General features: G+C 42.0%; 1 protein-coding gene across 4 annotated transcripts in view; it reads left to right on the forward strand.

Moving 5' to 3' along the window:
• Positions 1-15,999, forward strand: part of cyth1a (cytohesin 1a) — a 38,739-nt gene extending 22,740 nt beyond the window's left edge. For 3 of the 4 annotated variants that reach the window (XM_038701438.1, XM_038701453.1, XM_038701459.1), the window contains exons 2-13: positions 1,926-2,008; positions 4,132-4,196; positions 5,457-5,523; positions 5,605-5,723; positions 7,043-7,123; positions 7,342-7,454; positions 8,285-8,433; positions 8,527-8,639; positions 12,281-12,359; positions 12,449-12,517; positions 12,871-13,025; positions 13,897-15,999. In XM_038701438.1, the coding sequence (XP_038557366.1) occupies positions 1,926-2,008; positions 4,132-4,196; positions 5,457-5,523; positions 5,605-5,723; positions 7,043-7,123; positions 7,342-7,454; positions 8,285-8,433; positions 8,527-8,639; positions 12,281-12,359; positions 12,449-12,517; positions 12,871-13,025; positions 13,897-13,975 (1,172 nt within the window). In that variant the 3' untranslated portion in view covers positions 13,976-15,999. Of the gene's footprint in view, positions 1-1,925; positions 2,009-4,131; positions 4,197-5,456; positions 5,524-5,604; positions 5,724-7,042; positions 7,124-7,341; positions 7,455-8,284; positions 8,434-8,526; positions 8,640-12,280; positions 12,360-12,448; positions 12,518-12,870; positions 13,026-13,896 lie in introns of those variants that run through there. The other variant, XM_038701445.1, reaches the window with a different exon arrangement.
• The last annotated feature ends 7,873 nt before the right edge of the window (positions 16,000-23,872 follow it).

A 23,872-nucleotide genomic window follows, 5' to 3' on the forward strand; every position in this document is an offset into this window, starting at 1 on the left:
CTAAAAACAAGATGGGAAGACAACATAACTTTGTTTTGGAGCTCCTTAGCAACCTGCTATAGCGCTCTTGTTTTGGACTTCATTGTCTATTATCCCTTTTGTTAAATATTAGCAGACATTCCAGTGAATCTCATGGGTATTTGCCACAGGATGCTTAAGTTAGCATACCTTCTGTGTCTCTCCATTACGCAGCACATATTTTCTCATTTATTTAGGATTTTACATTTGGATTCATTCTAAATGAGCTGATCTTATATTTAGCTTCGTATTTGTAACTGTGCATGTTTGTGCGCGTGCAAAGTCCATTTCTGGATGGCTGGCCTCGTTGCTTTATTGATTGCTGTGCCAGATTTTGCTTAGCTTTTGTAACCTTCATTCCACTGACCTTTTTACTGCAGGTACATTGTGTCCACAGTTTAGCCACTCACATTTAGTCATACATTTTACCCCTGAAGTTTTACTGGGATTGTGTAGGACCAGTATTAAAGCTGAGAGTAAGGGGCTTTTTACATATAAATGAACGTCTGTTACATTCAAGCCCTTGCCAGACAAGTTCACACAATGCTGATTAAGCCCATCACCACCAGTTTAATCTCTCTGTATACCACAGTTTTTAAATCTGGTGTCCATGCTGGCGAACCGGTAGCGATGTGTTTTATGCAGACCAGCAATGACTGGTTTGCCAGAGCCAAAGGGGCAGCAAACGTAGCGACCGCAGCAACTCAGCCCAACTCAGGCAGAGCCTGTACGTCATAAGCACGTGTTGAGGGTGTTATGTAATTACGCTCAATGTTAGAAGGACATAAGTTCCACACTGCAGGTTTTTATCTAGGAGAGAAAAGAAAAAGTGGGGGAATTTATTTCAGAGAGTCCTCTGAAGGCGAGAGTTGGCAAATGAGTAATTAAAGACCTTGTGTTCTCTGCTACTCTATAACCCTTACCTTGTTAACCGTTTGTAGAGATATACACTGAGTCGGCCTCAACCCCTTTAACCTTTTGAACCCTGCTGCTGAGGTAATGAGGGGAGGAGGAGAGGTCACAGGAGGGGGCTTGAGCTTGGTCACTAGGGGAAACAGAAACCGCTGTGACTGACTTATGCCAGTGATACTCATGCTGAATATCTCTAGTCTTGTGACATTGCAAGATTGTCTCAGTACAAATGTCTACCAACAAACACAAATTATATTTATTTTTGTTATTTTGCAGCAGAGCGCCATTATTAACCTATCCTTGGTATAACATTGTCTTTGAATGTCTGCAGTCACTAAATAAGATCATCGTTGTTGCACATGGGTTGTGCTTGGACTGATGTTATGATTAGAGTGCTGCTGAATACTAGCGGTGTCCCTTTTATGCTTGGAGTGCAGGTAGGGGTTGCACACACACAGACACGTTGTCTGTCAATCAGCACAGATGAAGCTAATTATAACAGCCTAAAGTGAGTGACAGGAGGACTGGCAGGCAGCGCTTTGAGACCTGTCACATTTGTGCTACTCTGGCACTGATGCTCAGTGCTGGTTCGCTGACCTGAGCGCTTTCATTTAATCGGAAAGATCACACACACAAGTTAAGTCCTCTTCAAAGTGCACCTGGCGGCTATAGACTTGGTGTATTGGTGGTGTAGATCTGAGAGGGTTTGGTTGCCGTCTGATCCGTCCCCCTCTCCTCTCCTCTCTGACCACATATTGGTTGATGCTGAGAAACCTCTTTCATGACTGTCATTGTGTGCTCTCTGTGGGACACTCCACACCCCTTGCCGTGGGCATTCAATCACCTTCTGATATCAAAGGAGTATAATGTTATTTCTGTGCACAGACACCCTTAGGGACACGCCTCAGGGGATAGACATGCATAGAAAAGGATAAAGGTGCATTATATTTTGCGCACCTCGGTCCTAACCCTTCCATCCTCTCCCCCCCCCCCAGTGCCGGACGACCTTACCCCAGAGGAGAAGCAGGAGTTGGAGAATATCCGCCGGCGCAAGCAGGAGCTGCTGGAGGACATTCAGGTAATACTGGTATAGGAAATGGTGGAACCATGCACAAATCTTAAAACACACGGACAGTGGATAGGTACAAAGAAATAAGCATGTACTTAATGTCATGTATGCAGTAAATGTTGAAGCTTATTTACTTTCATTTTAAGTGAGTGTTGAAATTTGCTCATCTTTTGTAGAAAAGTAAGACAATACAAGTTCTCAATACAAAAACTGTCACTGAAGAAAATAAACGACTTGATTTTTAATTGGCAGCAAGTATTTTACCGAACTGCAACACATATTAGGGTGCTATAACTTTGTCTGTAAAAGCTTATTTATTTAATGTTAATTATGATGCTTGGATCCAGTTAATCAGTCTATCACAGCTGAGCTAATCTTAATGAATTCCACCCACTGAAATGACCGGGCATGAGATGTAGAAGCTCAAGAGTGAGTCTTAATTTTTGTGACTTACAAGGTCCAGACTTTTGGCTCACTTCTACCGCCTTCAGCTTCAACTGCAACTCCTCTGCTTTCTGATTAAACATTTACCTTCTATCCAGAACACATGTCTCTTTTCCAAGGAGTCCATCACAACATTTGACCCCTAGTGGAATGTGAGGTATTTCCTACCAAGGGCTCACTTCCTTAGCTTATCATTTCTGTTCTATTGTTTAGCCATTCATGCTCTGTAGCTGTACAGTGGTAACAAAGAACTCAATTTATGGATACAAGTTATCTCTTTTGGATGTTTTTATTTAAATGTGGTTTTGAATACAAGTATAAAAATAAGACAAGCAAATGATGCATAATATAGACAAAATCAGATAAGGCTCTTATGAAGAATGTGCTCATGTATCCAGTTGCATATCCCTCATGATTTCCAAAGAGATCCAGGATTCAAATCAGATATACGGAATTTCCATAAAGTTTGATTCCTGTCCATGACCATGACATTTTTTTTACATCGGATTATCAAAGCTGCCTGCACTCAGTAACCAGCTCCGTTAGCAAATGACACATAGGGGTGGCAGACTGTCATGACCTGGCAGGGAATTGGCTTCCAGATGTCCCAGTGGGCGACCCAACTTCCGCTGGCTCTGACAAACACTGAAGGTGTGATCAGACACCCTCTTTATGAGCCTGCCCCTGCCCCTTTCCCTGGCCACCACGGCCTCTCCTCCCCACTTTCTCTTTGGTCTGCACACTGACTCTTCTCCTCCTCCTTGAACACCCTCCTCTGCTGGACTTGCATGTCAAGGCCCCCTCTACCACAACCGTTCGCTTTCCTGTATGAGCACAGCCTTTGTTTGCAGAAGCAAGAATCTGAGGAATGTGTTGCGTAGGTCTTGAAAGCACAGATGTTCCCTTTGTGGCCTATAGTGAGTTGTGGTATTATATGAGAAATGATGCACTAACACTGCAGCTGGATATGAAAGGGGTGCCTCGATGATTCTAATCTTTACTTGAAGTGTTGAAGCTTCTCATGATCAGTAGTACACTCTCTGTATACAGAACGTCTCTTATGTTACAGTCGATTATAAAGTCTATTATTCCCCACCTTCATCAAGCTAATATCACCCTTTCCATCCTCTTCTGCCATGCCCTCACTGCGCCAGTCTGGCACCAGCGGCCCTGGCTTTATCGACTCGATTTGCCTCTAAAGCCATTAATCACTAAAAGGCTAAAAGGCAAAATATAATCCACTTTTACGCTTTCTTACTCTATTTAGATTGAGGTTATCCCTGAATGTTCCCTGCCTAATCACATTCAGAATGAGAGGATTGTTCAGGAGGGCACACACACGCAAACACGTTACGATCAGTTTTTAGTTTAAGGGAAGCGAGGAGAGCTGGAGGTGCAGCTGTGCGGGAAGCTTCAGCTCATCAGTAGCCTAAGAAGTGACTCTGCTCTCTTTGTTTAGCTGACGATGTGAGTATTTATTATATGTGATAAAAGGCCACCTGGTTTACAGACAAGCAGTTCAGAGATGAGAACCTCTCACTCAACCTTTGTTTACAGAGCCCTTTTGTGTTTTAATACAAATACTTTGCATGTTGTTTGTGTTGGTCACACCCTTCCGCGCCTCTATGTGTCTGGGAAATTAGTAGACAGACTATGATTTCAGACTAACATTTCTGTCTTTTCTGCAGCGGTTGAAGGATGAGATAGCAGAAGTGACAAGCGAGATCGAGAACCTGGGTTCCACGGAGGAGAGGTAAAAAAAAAGAAAAAAAAAGAAAAAGGAATCCAACCCTTCACCCCTACACACACATTTCCCTCTGTTTTGTCTAAATTGGTTTGCTGTTTGCCTTCTATTAACTTAGCAAATGAAGCTGTCAATTATTAATGTTTGATGGCCATCCCTACACACCAAATACACTCCCCAAATTGGCTATGCTTTTACGGCAGTTTAAATGTTTCATCAGGCACACCCCCATGATGGGAGGGCTCATTGAATAATGCAGTGGGTGTACGGGTAGAGGCAGACAATGGCTGGTCCCAGGGGAGGGAGTGCTTGGGTTTGGTCTACTCAAGTGGAAAAGGATCCCATCAGCTCCCGAATAATGCTAAAGCACTCTCTCCTGGATCTGACACCCATTAAGGGTTACAGCACCTTTTTATAATCAGAGTTCTCTATGATCCATTTACTGAATAAAGTACACGGTAGTCTGGGCCGTCACCCTGGTGGAGCATCTTTTCAGTTCAGTTGAGTGTTGGACTTTGGCAGACAAAAGCCAAAGGAATGTTGGTGCGAGTGAGTCAGTGGGAAGAAGTAGTGACCTCTAACTGGCTGGGGATGGAGATGTAACCATGGTGATTGCGGACACTTGGAGTGCAATTTGACCCCCGAATAACTCAAGGCCTGAGAAATGAGACGTTCCCATATGCATGATGTTAACGCTTTATCAACACTTTCTCATCACATTTGAGGGGGAGGAAAGGCCGTCAAACTAATGGAAAATGTTAATAGGAAAGATATTTTCAGGAAATTAAGTCAATACATTTATTCTAATGGTCTGAGCCTTTTCAAATAAGTATGATGATTGATAATCTTGTCTATTTGTTGGATTTGCATGCCAGTTGAATTGGGAGTCATACGTGAAAGGCAATAATATATATAAATGCAAGCACAATAGAGAAATTCTTTAGTTTATCAAGTAAAAATCCCCTGTTCAAGCTTCACAAACATAAATATGTTTTCCAGTTTCTTCTGTGATACTAAATTTTATATATTTGGGTTTTGGTCTGTCGGACTAAACAAGCAATTTGAACGCATTATCTTTTGTTAGGGAAAGTGTGATTGGCATTTTGACCATTTTCTGACATTTTATAGATCAATTGCTTAAGAAATTTATTGACAGTGTAAATATTTGTATAATATTTGGTATTTTTATATACGACGGATATATGGTAATATACAACACTATGCTCACATCAAGAGCAGCTAACAACAACCCACATTCTGATGTTCCAGGAAGAATATGCAGAGGAATAAACAGGTGGCCATGGGCCGAAAGAAATTCAACATGGACCCCAAAAAGGTAGGTGGAAAGTAACTTCTGTGATCTGTCCCACACGTTCTCATAAGCAGGATGTAACCTTGGGCCCTCTCTCTTTCTTAGGGAATCCAGTTCCTGATTGAGAATGACTTGCTGAAGAATACCAGCGATGACATTGCTCAATTCCTCTACAAGGGCGAGGGCCTCAACAAAACAGCCATTGGAGATTACCTCGGAGAGAGGTCAGGATGAAGATTGCCTTATTGTTTTTTCTTCTATCTAACCATTTCCGTTTCTTACTCTCCATCATCATTCACATGCACCCATCCATGTGGTTGATAAAAGCATCAAAAAGCGAGTGCATATTTTCCGTATTGCTGTGTTTCCTTTTGGTCAGGGGCACACCCATCCTTTCCCAAACAGAGGTTTATAGGTTCCACATTTAGATCACGCTCTCAAGACGATGTCCGTTACTCAATAGCCTCCATCTGTCTTTGATTATCTTACTCATTCATAAGTAATGTGATGAAGAGGCTCACAACTCGGGAATGCACGCGTTCGAAGGAAATTAAAGATTTCACTTGAGAGCCGAGACCATTCTTGTTAGTGAACACATAAGACAGGAAATAGTAATGGGCCTGATGTACAGTTTGCACTGCTTGGGGACTATAGGGCAGGTAGTGTTACAGTCAGGGTGTGGTCTGTGAGGTCAAACCAGGGAGAGGAGCTCAGGCTGTTGATGGATGCTCTTAGTTAGATTGTTATCAAGCTCAAGCTGTTATCAAGTGTGTTTGATTCTGTAAGGAGGTGCCCGAGCAGCAAGGGACGCATGATACACGATTGGTCACTCGTCCACTGGGAACAGTAGGTACTGGATATGACTCTGTCGACGAGAACTCTTTAGACCCTTCCCATGATCCCACAGGGCAGATCATTTACTCTGAAGGGCATGAAGGTCAGGGATGATGTCATGACCGAGATTAGATGATATATGAACGGAAAGGGGGAGTGTTTTCCCTTTCTATTAGGTTTGATAGGAGTGTGCAGCATATCACTGATCTCTTAAGCCCATGTGAGCCAGATTACACCCTGAGTTAAGTCCTCAGACACGTGCCTGATGGGGTCTACTTTTTGAATGAGGCAGTGACTTGATGAAGAACTTTGAGCCAACCACAACAATACAAGCGTGGTTTAGTCTTAGCCTTCCTGAACATCCATGAAATCCCTCCTTACAATATACCTTTATTGTTTTGCTTATCTGTAATGATCTTTTTTACAGCTGTAACGATTAGGCCATTACTCTAATAGTAACGGAAAATGAATTGGCAACCATTTTGATTAATGATTGACAGCAACACCACATATTTAGATTAGTCTATTTATAGGTCTTGGGGAGTATTATTGCCATTTTACTGTACATTTTTCAAGTCTTTTCAAAGACAATATATTTTACAGATTGATTAATGGCAGAGTTGCCGCTCTAATTTTTGTATATTTATTTTATATTGGTTATGCAGGATAGCACTTAAAAAATGAATTTTTCATGTTTTGTCTCCTGTAGAGATGATTTCAATATCCAAGTCCTCCATGCCTTTGTGGAGCTTCATGAGTTCACAGACCTCAACCTGGTTCAGGCCCTAAGGTAAGATGGCGTCTCCCCTGGAACTCAAACGCATCTTCAGGTCTGCTACATACTCACAAAGTCTTTGACTTAGATCCTCATAGCTTTGCCCCCCTTTTTTCTATGTAAATCATGTGTGATACCCATTTTTAAATATGCAGCTGTCAGTTTCAGTCTTGTGCCTTTTTTCACAGTGGAAGTGATTCTTTTGCTGACTTCTGAACTGTGTCACCTAACAGACAGTTCCTGTGGAGTTTTCGGCTACCGGGAGAAGCTCAGAAGATCGACCGCATGATGGAGGCCTTTGCTCAGCGCTACTGCCAATGCAACCCTGGAGTTTTCCAGTCCACAGGTAGCGCTGTCATGCCATACAGCCCGGCATTGAGTGTTGTAATAAAAAGCCAAAGAGCTGTAAATGTGAGAGCAGTGAAACAAAGAACACAATAACTTCAGTTTATCTTTTGTCTTGATAAAAGGATTGCAAATCTGAACTGCATTTAGGGTCTATTTCAAATGCCTAATCAGAATATTATAGCTAATTTCAACTCTCAATTTCTTAATTTTTAAGGGACTACGCCAGATAAACTTTTGTCTCCCTGAAGCACTTAATTTTAAAACTGCACTGAGATCGAATGGCATATCAATGCAGCTAGTATCTAAATGGCTTTATTTGCCAGACACAAAGTCTACTGAACTGTGTTATGGAAGAGTGTCTGGCGTTTGGTGAAATAATGCCCATAGCAGACAGCCGGCAGCCTCTAACATGGATGCAGATGGATGTGAATAATGCATCGGACTTCGGCCTAACGGGCCCGATAAAGTGCTGCTGCGTCAGCCGTAAGCCGGCCATGTCTTTTAGCAAACACACACACGTACACACATTAGAGAGCACGTCCAGAAGCACACATGCATAGTTAGCTGTCCACGCGCAGCCTTTTGCTCCCGCCCACTGTCCTTGCTAACGACACTTCGCCTATCTGTTCGTCTCTGTTTGACTGTAGGTCCCCTAAGTGCAGTCCTTTCAGCTCAGCTAATTTACATTCATATTTAAATACCACATTGAACACTGGCAGCAGTTTTATGGTAAACAGCAACCTTCTGCTATGTCACAAAGCTCATTCCTTTCTTATTGTGTGTGTGTGTGTGTGTGTGTGTGTGTGTGTGTGTGTGTGTTTGTTATAGACACCTGTTACATCCTGTCATTTGCCATCATCATGCTAAACACAAGCCTCCACAACCCGAATGTAAAGGACAAGCCTACTGTGGAACGATTCATCTCCATGAACAGAGGAATCAACGATGGAGGAGACTTACCCGAAGACTTGCTCAGGGTCAGTATGGCTTTAAAACTCACTCTGCTGCTCCTGTTATTTCTCCAGTGTCCCTGTGCCTTCCTCTAATCTCAAACCTGCTCTTCATTGTAGAATCTGTATGATAGCATCAAGAATGAGCCTTTCAAAATCCCAGAGGACGATGGCAATGACCTCACACACACTTTCTTCAACCCAGACAGAGAGGGCTGGCTGCTAAAACTCGGTGAGTGACGCAGGAAATACATGTAGAAAGTTATTTGGATGCAGAATGAATCGCCAAAAAATTAGTGTGGCTGTGCTGAAAGATTACTTTGTGTTGTGTTTTCATAACAGCATGTATTGGTAGACTATCTCAAAGCTTAAAATCAGCCTGCATAAAGTGATAACCAATGTCTCCCTTGAGGTCGTGTGTGTGTGTGTGTGTGTGTGTGTGTGCGTGTGCGTGTTAAAGTGTATGCAAGCATGTGTGGATAGGTGTGTGTACACACTTGTTCCGAGACATCTGAAGACATCTCTGCCCGCTTTAATGTATTATGAATATGGCCTTGAGATCAGACCACCACATGTGGAGGCCTTTGAATTATTTAATGCAGGGCAGAGCCGTACACTGACATGCAGAAACATGCACATACTTTGTCCCATTGTAGAAACTCCCAGCAGGCCTTAGAATTTTTTATTAATAAGGGGTGTGTCTATCTATCTATCTCAACATTTATAAAGGCCTTTTTGTGAACGTCTCTTTATTTCTTACTTAAACACATGTTCAAACACACACACACACACACACACACCTGTATCATTACAAATGTTTCGCAGGATGTCAGCTGGTTGTTAAACTGTTCAGTCACTTTACAAGCAGAGAAGCACAACCCTGGACCCCTGGTCTCTCCATCCTCTTTGGTTTCCTCTGAGGTCTCTCTCCGTTGTACAGATTCACAGTGAATTTAATAAACGATGAATGTGCGAAGTGAAATTGAATCTTCTAACCACTGTGAATCTTTACAAACAAATACATCAAGTGAGTGAAGAATTGCTTGTTAAGAGTAATTCTCCATTTACTCCAAATTGGCAGATTTGAGTAAAACAATCAGGGTGGAAGGTAAATTACTGGACATAACATAAATGGACTGAGGTGAAGGCGATGTTTAATGTAGTGCTTTACAGTAGCTGTGGCATTGAGTAGAGCTCTCCCTTGTGGACTGATACAATAACTGCAGATACGTGGAATATGTTGACCCTCATTACAAAATACAGTCCGCTAAAATGAAAGCTGTAAAGCAGTGCATAAAAGCCTCCCTGGAACCAGATTAACAGGACTGTGGTGCAATAATTCCTTATCATTTAATTTGATTTTTTTTCTTTTCCTCTTCGTTTGTTTGTTTGTTCCCATGATTTTGGCTGTTATCTTTCCTCAGGAGGTATGTACACCTGCTCTTCCCAAACGCTAGTCCATCTCTCAGCTCTCAGGTGCTTTTGGTGGTCCGCCATGCTTTTGTTCTCTTCCTCATTTTATTTATACGTTCACACGGGGGGTCTTTTTATTTTTTTTTCTTCTTTTGTCTGTAGATTTTATTTATTTTTATTTCTTGTCTCCATTGACTCATTTGAACTTCAGATGTTTGTCTGTTCAGTCTCTCATTGAGCTGGTGGTTTGTCCACGCTCTTTAATCTCTGTGGTTGGTTGCCGGGCCGGTCACCGGGTTCATTTGCCGCCCCGTGGGCTCGGCTCAGGGAGCTGATGCTTTGTGACCACTCTACTGAGCAGTTTGATCCTCTTTTCTCTGTATGCTGTGGTGGTCACTCTCTTTGATCTGTTTTTTTTTTTTTTTTTTTTTTGGAAGCTGCAATATACCTTCTTTCCGTACAGCGAGCACAACAAAGGACTTTTGCTTGACTCTCTAAATTGATCATGAACCCATTTACCCATTGGCCTATTGTGTTTTGCGCTGGTTGCATGGAAAGGGAATACTGCACCTTTTCAACAATGTGGCTCTGCTCTCCTTATCTTATGCTGTAAATGGATCTGAAAGGTAACAGCGTGGCTGCGGCCCGGTGTGGTGCTAGACCGGACCGGACCAAACTGTGGGAGAGAAGCATGGGCAGAGGAGTGTGCTGAAAGGGAATCAGGCATGGTTCAATAGATATGCTTAATATATACTTAAAGTGCACATGGTTAATAGTTTTACTGTGCATATTTGTAATTAATGCATTTTTTTCCTGTTAATTACAAAATAAGAGCCCTTGTGTTGGTGCAATACAAAAAAAGAATCCATTAAGTAAGAAGAGAGCCACTTGCTAAAAGGAATCATAAAACTTTGAACAACTGGATATGATTTACAAGGAAATGTGTTCCCTCCTAACCTCTACTCGCCCAGCCTCCCACAGTCCCGTCTTGCATGGGTGCCGCCCTCCACTCAGCTCCGCTCCGGCCTAGCACCGTCCACACACCTCTGCAAAATCTGCTGGGGCGTCCCTCCTCGTCCCAGACATTCTGGCATGGGAGGAGGTCATCTCTCTTCCTTGTAGTGGCGGGAACTGACATGACCACGAAAACCAGTCGCAGCCTCCAGCCAACCCAATCAACTGTCGGGCCGCCAGCTGTGTGATTCTGCCATCGCGTCTGTGTTTTCTGTTTGTCTGCTTATTTGTCGCAACACGTTGACGAGTCGAGATGCGGCGAGGGGCTCTCCATCGCTGCCTGTCGAGTGACACGTGCCAATGGCGTCTGTAGATTATAACAAGCATAGAAAGAGTTTGACCTATCATGATGTCTGTGATATGATGGGAGATCATATACAGTGCAGTGCTGTTATATGATAATACAAGTGTGTTCTACATGTTTGTTTATAAACAACCTCTAAGTCTCTTTGATTCTGGTACATGGGTTTTACGGTGCAGCTTTTTACTAACATTGGTGGTGGGACAGCCTAGTCTAGATGAGGCTTAGGTCTTCAATGCCCCCCCAACACTAGCTAGACACTGCTCCTATACAACTGAGAGGCTGTTTAACAAAGCCAAAACAGGAAATTCAAGTCTGAGATGCCTGTAGAGAAGCCGAGCATTGCTCTAGGCGCTGAGCTTCCTGCCCTCCTCAGTTTGTTGGCATCCCATCCTCCCAGAGCGAGGCTGCCATCTGCTACTGTGATCAGGTTTCCCCTCACAGGAAGTGTGGGTGAAAGAGGAGGTCAGAGGTCAGCTACAGATCAGTGAGCGCAGAGTTAACCAGAGAGCCCCCACTGGGCATGAAAGAGAACTTAATCCTCATCCCTCCTTACTTTCCAATTTCAACCCTCATTTAGTGACTGGAGCGCTATACCATATATCTGTCTTCTAGTAACTTCATTTGGACGGTAATTCATTAAGTCTAGTGAGTGCAAAGCACATAGATCTATCAGTACTGGCTTTCCAGACTTACTCCTCTGAGACAGCAAGTGAGGAGAGTTTCTAAACGCACCAAGACATTTATTGAGACATGAAGTTTTATCATATAGCATCTTCACATCAGAGTCCTCCAAGTAGCCTTATTATGGCTATTTGGGATTTAATTGTTAAGTAGCCAGTTCCTGGTATTAAAATTGAGGTGTGAAGAATTCTTAAAACAAATACAATGGAAAAGGAACAAGTGGTTATAAAGTCATGAAAAATACCCAGAGAGCTGAAGGCTATGCAGCTGTAGTGATGGTGAGCGCATGGTGCGATGGTGGATCAGGGTGATTAGCGGGATGTTCTGGGTAAAAAGGAGCCGTCATCTGTCTGTCTGCCCATACATCTGTCTGCCTGTCTGCTGCTCGACGCGATGCTTTGGTGCTCGTTTCTCTCACTCTCTCTCTTGCTGAGCCTCTCTGACGCTGGCTGTTTGCTCCACAGGGGGACGAGTTAAAACCTGGAAGAGGAGGTGGTTCATCCTCACAGACAACTGTCTGTACTACTTTGAGTACACAACAGTGAGTACAGCTTAGTGTCCCAGTGGAGACGCCCCACACGGTCTGTTATTGTTCCTTGTGCACCACGCTCATGTTTTGTATTTGTACAGGACAAGGAGCCCAGAGGAATCATCCCACTGGAGAACCTGAGCATCAAGGAGGTGGAGGATAAGAAGCCTGTAAGTGCAGCTCCCTCTACTGGTTTATTATGTGATTACACACAGTAAGTGCAGAGCTGGGATTTGGATTTTACTACAACAAAAAAGATAAATATAGACGCATCATAACTTACTTGATAATTACTTGATTTGGCTTAAATAAATCTACAGACAGTTGCTTGACAGGTAGTTGCATTTGTATTGAAGCCCTCACAACATCATTATATGGCACAGTATACAGAGGTGAACAGCACACCCTCGAGTGATTTATAAATCTAAACAGTGTACACATATGGAATTGTTTAGATTGTTATTTTTAATAACATTTTTTAAGGCATTATACTATAATTTCTAACCTCTGTCCATTTCTGCAGAACTGCTTTGAGCTGTTCATTCCTGACAACAAAGACCAGGTGATCAAAGCGTGCAAGACTGAGGCCGATGGACGCGTCGTGGAGGGCAACCACACCTTCTACCGTATCTCTGCCCCCACTGCTGAGGAAAAAGAGGAATGGATGAACAGCATCAAGTAAATGTTTTTTTTTTTTCATTCACTTCTCAAAGCCTGAGTATAATGCAGTGTATGTTTGTAACTTAAATGTAATGCTCATCTCTGTAGGACTGGAGATTACAAAGTCACTATTTATTTATTTTACTTGGATTTATTATACAAAAGAGAAAAAAGTTTTGAAACCACAGCTCCCATAATTTGTGGGACGTAAACACATCCAAGTGTAATGTTGCCATAGAGTCAGTTAGTTAGCTACAACTTGAGGCATGAAGTGAGATTTCTGATATGATAAGTGGATTTAGTGACTTTTAGTGTAAGTCATACCAAATCTAAAAATGTGTTTCATCGCCGTGTTCAGAGATGACTCTGAGATTGTTGACTCAGAGTTACTGCAGTTCACTTCTCGCAGCATCTTTGCCTCCTCCTTCCTCCTCTTAAGAGTTGAAGAGGTGGTTTTCAGTTTGAAAACCTCTGCTGTAGGTTTTTACTGTTACACCTAAAAATACCTAAAGGATTTCAATTTGAGACAGTTATGTTAAACTGATTTTCATGTTGTCCCCCACACTTCCACAAGTTGTTTCCTGCTGCTGCAGACGCCGATCACTGTAGTGGACTGTAAATGAAGTCCTCTTGTGATCAGCTGCTGAGCATTTAGTAATAAGAAGGAAAAAAATGAGGGTTGGCATTGGAAATAGTATTTTTACAATCTCATTTGACATTTATCACACTCATAAATTCTAAGAATGTTTGAAATAAAAACTGGAAAAATGAGCCCTTACTTAGATGTAAACGCACCATGTCTTTATAGGAACATATGAGTGCAGCAATTTGCACAATTATGCCATTATGCTTCTCTCACTGACATTTCCCTCTACGTCTGTGTGCACAGAGCTGCCATCAGCAGGGACCCCTTTTACGAGATGCTGGCAGCCAGGAAGAAGAAGGTGTCGTCCATGAAGAGGCACTAGAGCTGCTCCGTGCTCCCAATGTTGCACTTGACAGAGCAGGGGGTCTGGGTTATCTGCTCGCCCTGTCTGGGCTGGTGCAGAGGCCACGGTTGAGGTCTGCTTCAGACCTCTCCAGGGGATTTCTGCAGGACACATACTAGGTCTGGCTTTGGGACTCTACAGGCCAGAAAACAGGAAGCATGCTGGGGTTTCTAGATAACAGTCAGGGCCAAAGCCTCCTCTAACCTCCTGTCTGAATGTCTCTTTTTCTCTCAGCTTTGTCTGTGCTCTCTGTCTATGAGGCTGTTAGGGAATCTTGCTGTGTAACTTTGCAAAATCTCCTTCGAATATGCTTTAAAAAAAAACACACACAATTCTCAGATACATTGCACACATAGACAACGTGCATACACTTGTGCAGTCCCCCGTTGCACACATTGTTTAAACTCAGCAGGTCTGACAGAGTGTGGCACCCCAACCAAAATATTCCTCGCTTTCTGAAAGAAAAGACCTTTTCTGATGTGCTTTAACATGTAAGGGTCATACGTGTCTATTTTTACAGTGTTTACTGTTGATATTCCTCTGAAGTCTTTTGCGTTTGTTTGCTTTTGTATATAAAAAAAGGGTGTGGGGAGGGGGGCGGATGTGGGAGGGATTTGCCAAGTGTAAGTGATTTTATAGAAGAAGAAAAAAACAAACAAGAACTGAAAAAAAAACGAAGAGTTGCCACTCAGGAGATTGTTACGATGTTCTGAAACTTTCCATGGCGGCGGCGACAACACGGCAGCCATGTGAGGAATGAAAGCCTCATCTGTGTCCCGGACTGAACTGTTTTTGCAAATGTGAAGCTGTAGTGGGAGACATTGCTGCAGATGAGTCTGCTTGTCTGGACAGGGTCTCAGTCTTGGGTCTGGCTCTCGCTGTTCATTTCCTGAAGGTCCTGGAGAGATGCATCCTGGGGATTAATGTCTTTTTTTTATTTTTCTTTTATTTATTTTTTTAAATGGACGAGCGTTTATCATCCTGAGCTTCTTTTTGAGCTCTTAGATTGTCTGGAAATTACAGGAGGTCCCCCTTTTATCTTTTTATCTTTTTTTTTTTTTTTTTTTTTTTTTTCCTCAATTGTCTCAAACACCAGACCACTTTCTGTCATTGTATTATATAAAAAGCAATTTAAATGTTAGTTACTTTACTGCTGCACAGTGCCTGGCGCTCTAGATAAAATGTGATAAGTAAAGCTGCTGGTTAGCGACATTATTTCAGTTTTCTTCTCCCAGTTGAACAACATTTAATCTTTTTTTCCTGCCTGTCATAAACTTTTTCTTTGTGGAATGTTACCAAATGGATGGTAAAACAAATTACATTTCATTCTCAGCCCAACCTCATTGATCATTGTACAATGCTGTGTGCTTCAGGTTATGTGTAAGACATAATAATATATGACGTTGTTGTAGAGGCAAATAAATATGTGGGCCACTGAAGCGATGCCTGGAAAAAGAATGGGTTGTCCGCTGTCTCAGGATCCACAGTGTGATGTGAAACAATACAAAACTACTTGTTGATGAGGAATGTACTGCGGTGAACCAAAGGATGGAGGGGAAGGATGGCTGATTGGTCACTCTGAGGCAGTGACATGTCATCTTGTCAAATAGCAAAAACTGCGTTGAGGTACAAACAAATGCGGTCTGAGTTGTGCATCAAGCAGTTGTCTTTTCTACTTTTGTCTAAAGTCGTCTCTCTTCTCTCCTCTGTGCCTGCTCGTCATTATCCTTACTCCCTGCCTCTTCTGTTTCCTGGTTCTCTCCTTCTCTCAGCGCACTAAACCTAGAAAAATAAGGAAAAATGCAAAACAATCATAATTCTAGACAGTATTGGTTTATTTATCAAACTTGTACATACTTAAATGTATAGTGGGTAATTTGTCTTTATTTTGTTTCTTATTAGTTGTACCATTTTCTTTTGTTATTCAGTTCAATTATGTTTGATTTGAGGTTTTTATCATTACCATTTAATCAAGCTGAAATAAAGACGGATTTGTGACAAAACTGGCTCTGAATGTCTTTTCACACAACTGCATGTCAACATGAGCTCTTGTTATAGTGTAATCTATCCAGCAGGTGGCAGTATGTGAGAAGGACTGTTGAGGCGTGCTGCTGCAAACAAGGAAATTAAACGTGCATTTTTATGCTGATAAATTACAGCGAAATTGTCATCTTACCAAATCAACCATTAATTAAGTAATGGCGAACGTGCTGCATGTCCATGAATACTGAACTACTTCCATTTGAAGGCTTGAAATTGAATTATTCCCTCTCTGTGTCTATAAGCACACTACTTCCAAAGTTTGCATTACTCCTACCACATTTATCCTCTATGGGGGGAAGAACAACCCAATCTACAGTTACTGTTTAAATCCACACTTTATTTACAGCATCATATCTTTTCACAAGCTTGCTTTTAAAGTATTTATGGCACAAACGTCGGGGCAGCAGGGAAAGGTCGATATTTACAAGTGAGTATGTATCATATTAAATGATGCCTGGAAACGCAATCAATAGAAATGACTTTTTCTCAATGGAACGGGCATGCAGGAAACTGCAGGGCATGTTTGTAGTTATGAGCATGAAGACTAAAATAAAGCTGGAAATACACATCCACAGGCGTTTTCAGATTTCTGTCAATGTCTACTGAGATTGACTCGATATTATAGATTATATTAAATGACTGTGAAAAAGAAAATTGCCTCAAGTGTAAATATTTTTTCTATTGTATTTCTAATGTAAACAAATGGATACAAATGTGCTTTTCAGCATCTTATGTGTGTAACTTGCAAAGACAGAGGAGACAGTCATTCATTTCACTTTTAGTGACAAATCAGCTTCAGTCCCAGTGGAATGTTCACTGTACATGCTAAATTGTACTGACATGTACACTGCAGTTTTAGAGTTGCAGAGTCCCATGGGTAATATTGAGCAGGTAGTAGTAAGTACAGTGGTAAAGTAAAACTGTCTAGGGGTTTTAAAGGCAAATGAATACCTGCATTTATTCATGTTGGGACATGTTTTTCTGAGCTGCAAAAGGCAAGAAAACCAGTGAGGATTGCTATCAAGAACCCTTTGATCTGAGAAAGATTACATTTTTTTTTTTTCAGCTAACCTAAAATATACCCAAATTCAAGGCTAAATGGACTGGGTGTTTGTTTGCATGACATTTTGCTCTGGGCCACAGCCTGCAGTGTTTTGGGTTACAAATTCTGAAATAATTTGTTCCAGATGTGCATTGAAAAGAAATAGCCTAATACAAACAAGACGTTTGCAAAACAACATTCTTGCTTTGCATCTTTGCATTTTGATATTAAATGGAGTTTTGCTGAAAGTACAAAGAATCAAATTTGCACAACTGCAGTCAAACAATATTTTGCACCGCTGCTGTAAAACAGCAGATAATGACGTTTTTGAGAATTACAGAGCAGGGCCAAGGAGGTGACCCTGACTGATGGGAAATGAGAGACACGTTGCCACGACGAAGAAGAAAAAAAAGTTTGAGAATGTGTGGTGGTGGTGGTGAAGCAGCAGCAGCAGCAGCAGCAGCAGCAGGGAAGTCTTTGTTTTTCACAATTTGTGCTGTTCTTCACTTCTCGTATTTGTCACTGCAGCGCGGATAGGTAGGCACATGAAAAGACATAAGCACAAGTTGTTGTACATCTTTTTTTTGTGTGAGATTGAGGTTTGTGTGTGAGAGAAGGGGAACATGATATACTATACAGTGGGGGGGGGGGGTTCTTCAGCCCTGACCCAGAATGAGTTAAGAGGGAACAATAGGTGGAGGGTGTAAGCACTGTACAGAAAGGAGATCCTTTGAACAGACTATACCGAGAGGGTTTTATCAAGGTCAAATATTTTTCTGATAAACACAATATAAAATGGCACAGCTCTGTATAAGAGAACTGACCTCATTGCACTAAAACACACCAGACCACACCTCTCAGTCATGCTGTCATGTCAGGCCTGCTTGGTGAATTCACTTAGGCCTATCTGTGGTTATGCTGATGGAGTGGGGAAAGGCCAGCAGCTCTCACAGGCCAGGCAGCGGGATCCTCCATCTCCTTCAGTAAGTGGAGACATGTGAGGCTCCAATTAGGCCCAGACGGTTTCCCAGAAGCGCTGGAGGCCTCCCCCTGCCTCTCAGCCCTCCGTGGTGGGAGAAGGGTGCACCCCACGGTGTCCGGACCTGACCTCAGCTGGCATGAGAAGAACCCTTTTTTCTCGTACGTGCTCACGCAGCTAAAGAATCTTTCACACAAACGCTGCCGTGCAAACTTAAATACAACGCAGCCTGGTGGACATTTTTCGCGCAAGCCAGTTCACAGCTGCAGAATTTGCACAAACAGGTTTCTCTGTTTCTCGGTTTTGCACACAATTACTGAGTTAATCTACGCAGGGTGGTGCTTTGAAGTCGATATTTCAGGGCTAAAAACTGTCAGTCATGTGAGTAACATTGTTCTTGGACAACAAAAAGACGAGCGTCCCATCAGAACATCAGAACATTATACACAGACGGACTGGGGAAAAGCTTAACTGGTACTTAAATCTTTTGAGACAGGCCGACGTGCAAATACTTCAGGGGCTGTGCTGACAGATGTATTGTTGCTTTACTGGAAGAAGAAAAATCACTTCAGGAATCTCCTGCTCTGCTGAGGGACACTGCATTTATCCTCGGGGCAGGATTTCTGAGAAAGGGAGTTAAAAAATAACAGCCACAGCACCCTTCCCCCAATCCACTATCTCTCTGGCTCTCCTGCCTGCCGCACACTCATATAACCACGCATGCACTGTATTCATAGTAGGCTACATCGCAGCATCTTAGTGATGAGAGGTTATAACAGTGATAGTAAAAAGCAGTAACGATCTGGCTTGTGTCCAGTGCGGGGAAACACTGTCAGGATGTAGAATATGCTGTGATATATTATTTCAGTTCAACATATTTTCCCACAAACATGCAGTTGTTTGAAAATTTCCGGCATATAAAATCCTGCAAAACATCTAATTAAAACTGGCTGGAGCAGAAATAAAAATGAAGATCTATGGCTATTTTTTTTTTTGAACATTAAAATGGTGAAAAAACGGGGCAGCTGTTGTTTCCTGTTCATTTTGTTGTGTATTAATAACTTTAGGCCTGTGTTTCTTTTCATATCAAATGCAATTGATATGCAGTTCTTCCTCTTAAAATCTAAGAAGGTCCCTTATTCCCTTAACCCTCCCCTATACTATATCACATAGGTGATATAGTATAGGGGAGTGTTAAGGGGAAAATAGTGTTGACTCAGTGACCCAGTTATTTATGATAAACTTCAACTGTGGCTAAGAAAAGGTGTAAGTGTAAACGATTAAACAGATGTGTGCAGTAACCACAGTTACAAGCATTCTTGGATCACACCTGAGAATCTAAGTATTTGTTCCTGACTGTAATCAGTTTCAATGAATCCAATTTGACTCAATAGAATCGAATTGAGAGATAGTCGCTGTCTGAGTGCCACACAAATTAGATTTACTGGAAAAAAGAATCAACTTTTTTTCCTGTGTACAGATTTTTTGGGAGTGAGCTTGCTTATGCAGGGCCTTGAGAATTACTGTGTGAACAAGACAGAAGGTTGTTTGTCCCAGTGGGAAAATGGTAGGCCCCTATTGTGGGATTTTTATGCACATTCATTGAGCTGTGGGTGGCTCTCATTCTGGGAAACGCAGTAGTTTGTGTGAAAAGAGGCACATGTTTCCCCCCTGAGACTTTTGACGATTTATCTCATGCCTTAATGGAGCATCCCGTACAGTGTAACTATCTCATTTTTTGATTGCAGCTCATTGTGCAGCTTAATCATTACATGTAGCCTTGCAGAAATCTCAGATGAGAACTGCTGCGATTGCTGGAACAGGCTGATTGTTTGTTTACATGCAGGTGGAAGGCTGGGACAGACTGTACCCTCCTTCCAAGATTTCCAGCTAAGACCGGGAAAAAGAGGGAAAAGGAGGCTGTGGTTTGGAGCTGGCTCCAGAAGAATTTCCTGTCTACAGGGAGGGCCCAGCAAGAGGTAGACAAAAGGAAATGCCTTGAAAGAGAGAGAGAGAGAGAGAGAGAGAGAGAGAGAGAGAGAGAGAGACCTGCAGTGCTCCTTTCTAACCTCCGATCCAGGACCAGCCAACTGCAGCACTCATATGTTTTAATTATTGTGATTAACGCCTTTATTATGCTTAGAAAATACTCAAAAGCTGCAGTATTTAAGGGTCAGAGTCAAAGTAAAAGAGAACCCACTGAGCTCCGTTATGTGAAGCCTGCAGTCAGAATACATATCTGAAATATGTAGGAAAGGCTGTGGGGACAGGAGCTCACTCTGGCCTGTCAGCTGCTGTTTGCAGAGGTTACCCCAAAGTGCAGGAGTTTCACATCTATGATGAAAGGCAGAGAGAGAACAATTGAATTATTGCGGGTCGGTTGCCTGAGAAACAAAGAGCTGTGAAAGGAGAAGAAATGCATATATGCTGACCGATGATGCAGCTGCAATTTTATGAGAAGCTATATAAAAACAGGAAACAGTCACAGATGATGGCTGAGAAGATGAAAGAGCGCCCCTGGAACTCACTCTAGCAGAACTCCGAACAGAAACACACCTGCACCAGTAACAATAGGCTCTATTCAACCCTCCCAATGGCTTGTAGTCACTTTATAGTCCCCTGATATAACTTCATTGTGTCTGCCATGAATGCATTTTGTGCAAGGTCATCGAAGGCCCAGTCACACACACACATGGAGTCATTTACTGATTGGAGGAATAGCTGGGATCAAAGCTTTCCTCTGGGTGACTGATTCATCCTGGGTAGTACCCTTAAACATCTGTGACTGAGTCAGGCCAATGTGGCGTATGAAGGAAAAAAAGAGATTTATCATTGAAGGAAAACAAAACGTGAAATCATCTTCCAGGTAAACCCGCTCTGATCCACTGAAGTGTCCCTGTTGTCGGCCTGGCAGATATCGCAGGCCGCTATCAGCACTCTCATCTGGACAATCAACCACAAAACCTGTGTGAACGTTACACATACACACTATCTTTCCGGAAATGTCAGACTTACTGGCACAACTCAGGATCAAGTTACTACAACTGTGTTGTAGAGGAAGTCTGCGTTTGCATGAGTTCATGAGTGTAAACGCATATGGACAGACAGCGTATCGTCCTATTTGCATATGAAAATTGTATGCATGCACGTGCATGTGTGTGTTTGCATGTGCACACACATGCAATGTGCACATGCAGATGTATGTTTTGGCAGCAAGGTGTTCTCAGTTAACAGCATCTCTGAGCCTCTGAACTGCTATTATAGTGCAGACAGATTTATTACCCTCTGCCCCATGACATCAGCCAGCTATTTCTGGGGTTTGTGGGAATCAAGTCCATTTTGAAAATCCTGATTATGTCACTGGCTCCGTTTATCTCCAAGCATTTGATACTGATAAAGGGATGGTGGCGGCAGTGGCAGGCGAGCCCAGATAGGCGGGCAGCATCAGATCAATCATATTATCTGCCATGATGCAATCTGAATTTTTAAGGCAGCAGTTGATCATGATCTGGACACTGCCCGATTCAGGGAATGAGACAGATTGCATTCTCCAGATGCAGTGTGTACCATCATGGTGGTATGACCTCACACACTGATTTCCGTTGGAGAGTGCAGAGATGAAAGAGGTGCAGATTGTAAGCCTGCACGGGATGGTTTCCTTCAGGGTGTTAATTTGTTTTCCCTCTTGTTTGCACATGACTCATATATTTAAAAATGTATCAACATTCTGGGCAACTCATTTTATGCCGAACTACACTCTCATGCCTGTATGGTAAATGCGAAGTTACAGCTAGCTGCCGGTTAGCTAGCTTAGCAAAGCACTAAGACTGGAAACAGGGGGAAACTGCTAGCATAGCTCCGTCCAATGACAGCAAAAACAACAAGAGGCCGTTTTACAAGCGGTTGTGTGCCAGACTATTTCTTGAAGTTGCTAATGGTTACCTGGCAACTGGTTCTGACCAATCAAAAGTCTGGGGCATAACTCCCCGTAATACAGCAAATCTTTGCTTTTACACTTACTTTTAAGTGAGGATTAAAGCAATAAGATGTAACGTGTTAATTAGTGAGCTTTAGAGGTGCAGCTAGGAGGATTTTGTGGACAGAAACAGGCAAACCCCTACTGGTTTCCCCTTGTTTCTAGTCTTTATGCTAAGCTAAGCTAACTGGCTGCTGGCTCCACCTACATATTTACTGTGCAGACAGAGTGAGAGTGGTATCAATGGTGTCATCTAACTCTTGCAAAGAACGCAAATTACCTTATTTCAATAATGTCAAACTATTACTGTCAAAGTAAACAAGGCTTTGCACCAATTAGAATCTCCACAATTAATAATAAAATGTAATCCTTTCTTTTTAGAGTCTTTCTTCAGTCTGTAATTCCCTAAAAGTGAAGAATGAGATGTGGTGCACTGTAGGTCTTACACACTATAATCTCAAGCATTTGAACTTTAACTTTCCAGTAAATGTTGAGGTGCCATGTGCTTAGCAACCACATCTTGTGGCTCATGGTGGAAAATAATGACACACTGGGTTCCCTGATGACGTTTGTGACTTTCGCGTCTTTCTTTGCCTTCTTCCTCAACACCATGACTGCGCAGTCAAACTGACAGAATCACACGTTCCCGGAGAGTGCATTTCCTTGATCTATTCTTTCACAAGTTAGCACTAAATGTCAAAATTGTCATTGCCATATTGTGTCAGCTATTCGTGATTTGGAAAGAAAGGGTTTTGAAATTCCAGAGTTGTCTCTCAGGAATTAGTTGTGAGGTCTGTCTCAATAATAGCCCCAGCTGACGGTCCCAGCTTACTGTCGCATGGCTAAAATGTTGGCAACTGATCCAGATCTTCCAGTTGTAACTTATCACAACAACACTAGACGGTCCTAATATTGCCTCATTGGCTTATGCCAGGAAAATAAGAAGGGGGGAAAAAAAACAGGCTCTTGAAAATGTACAAGTTTATCACAGCTTTCTACCTTTCCTCCTCCTCCTTTTCTTGTTAAGCTTGAGAAGAGCAGAATTGGCACTGGCCCTGTCAATGGCCCACCGTGTGGTACTATGTAAATATTGGAGCGGTGCCTGGAGTTGAGAAGTTTGCTGGTCATTTGTTGGCAGTGTCAACGTTGAACAATGCCAGAGAGTACCCGTATTTACCCAAACCTTATCAATCAAATTATTTATTCAAAGAGTGTTCTTGGCAATGGAAAATACACTATTGTTAAAAAGATCCAGCCCACAGCTGTTATGAGATAGATGGACACATTTTCAAGGGATTCTAATCAATGCCAGTGGTGGAAAGTCACATTTACTTAAGTACTGTACTGTACTTCTATTTTACTTAAGTATTCCAATTTTATGATATTTTACACTTCTACTCCACTACATTTCTGCCTGAAATATTGTACTTTTTACTTCACTACATTTATATGACAGCTTTAATTACTAGTTGCTTTTAAGATTAAGATTTTACACACAAAACACATGATCAGCTCATAACATAATAATGTACTATATAATACAACATAATGTACTATTACAGATTAAACCCTGTATGAATTAGTTAAAATAAGTTCCACCATGACCAGCTACAAAATTAGACATATGACTACATCAATAATAATGATCCACTGATATAATAATATAAAACTAATAGGGATCATTATGCATATAGAGTACTTTTACTTCTGATACTTTATGTACATTTTGTCCCTAAACCCTAAATTATAATATATAAGAAATATAAATGCAGGACTTTTACTTGTAATGGAGCATTTTCATAGTCATTTTATATAAATGATTTTATTACTCCTTCC

Source organism: Micropterus salmoides, unplaced genomic scaffold, assembly GCF_014851395.1.
Source record: "Micropterus salmoides isolate LMB-PRFRI ecotype aquatic unplaced genomic scaffold, ASM1485139v1 Ms_hic_scaffold_10, whole genome shotgun sequence".
NCBI classification, from domain to species: Eukaryota; Metazoa; Chordata; class Actinopteri; order Centrarchiformes; family Centrarchidae; genus Micropterus; species Micropterus salmoides.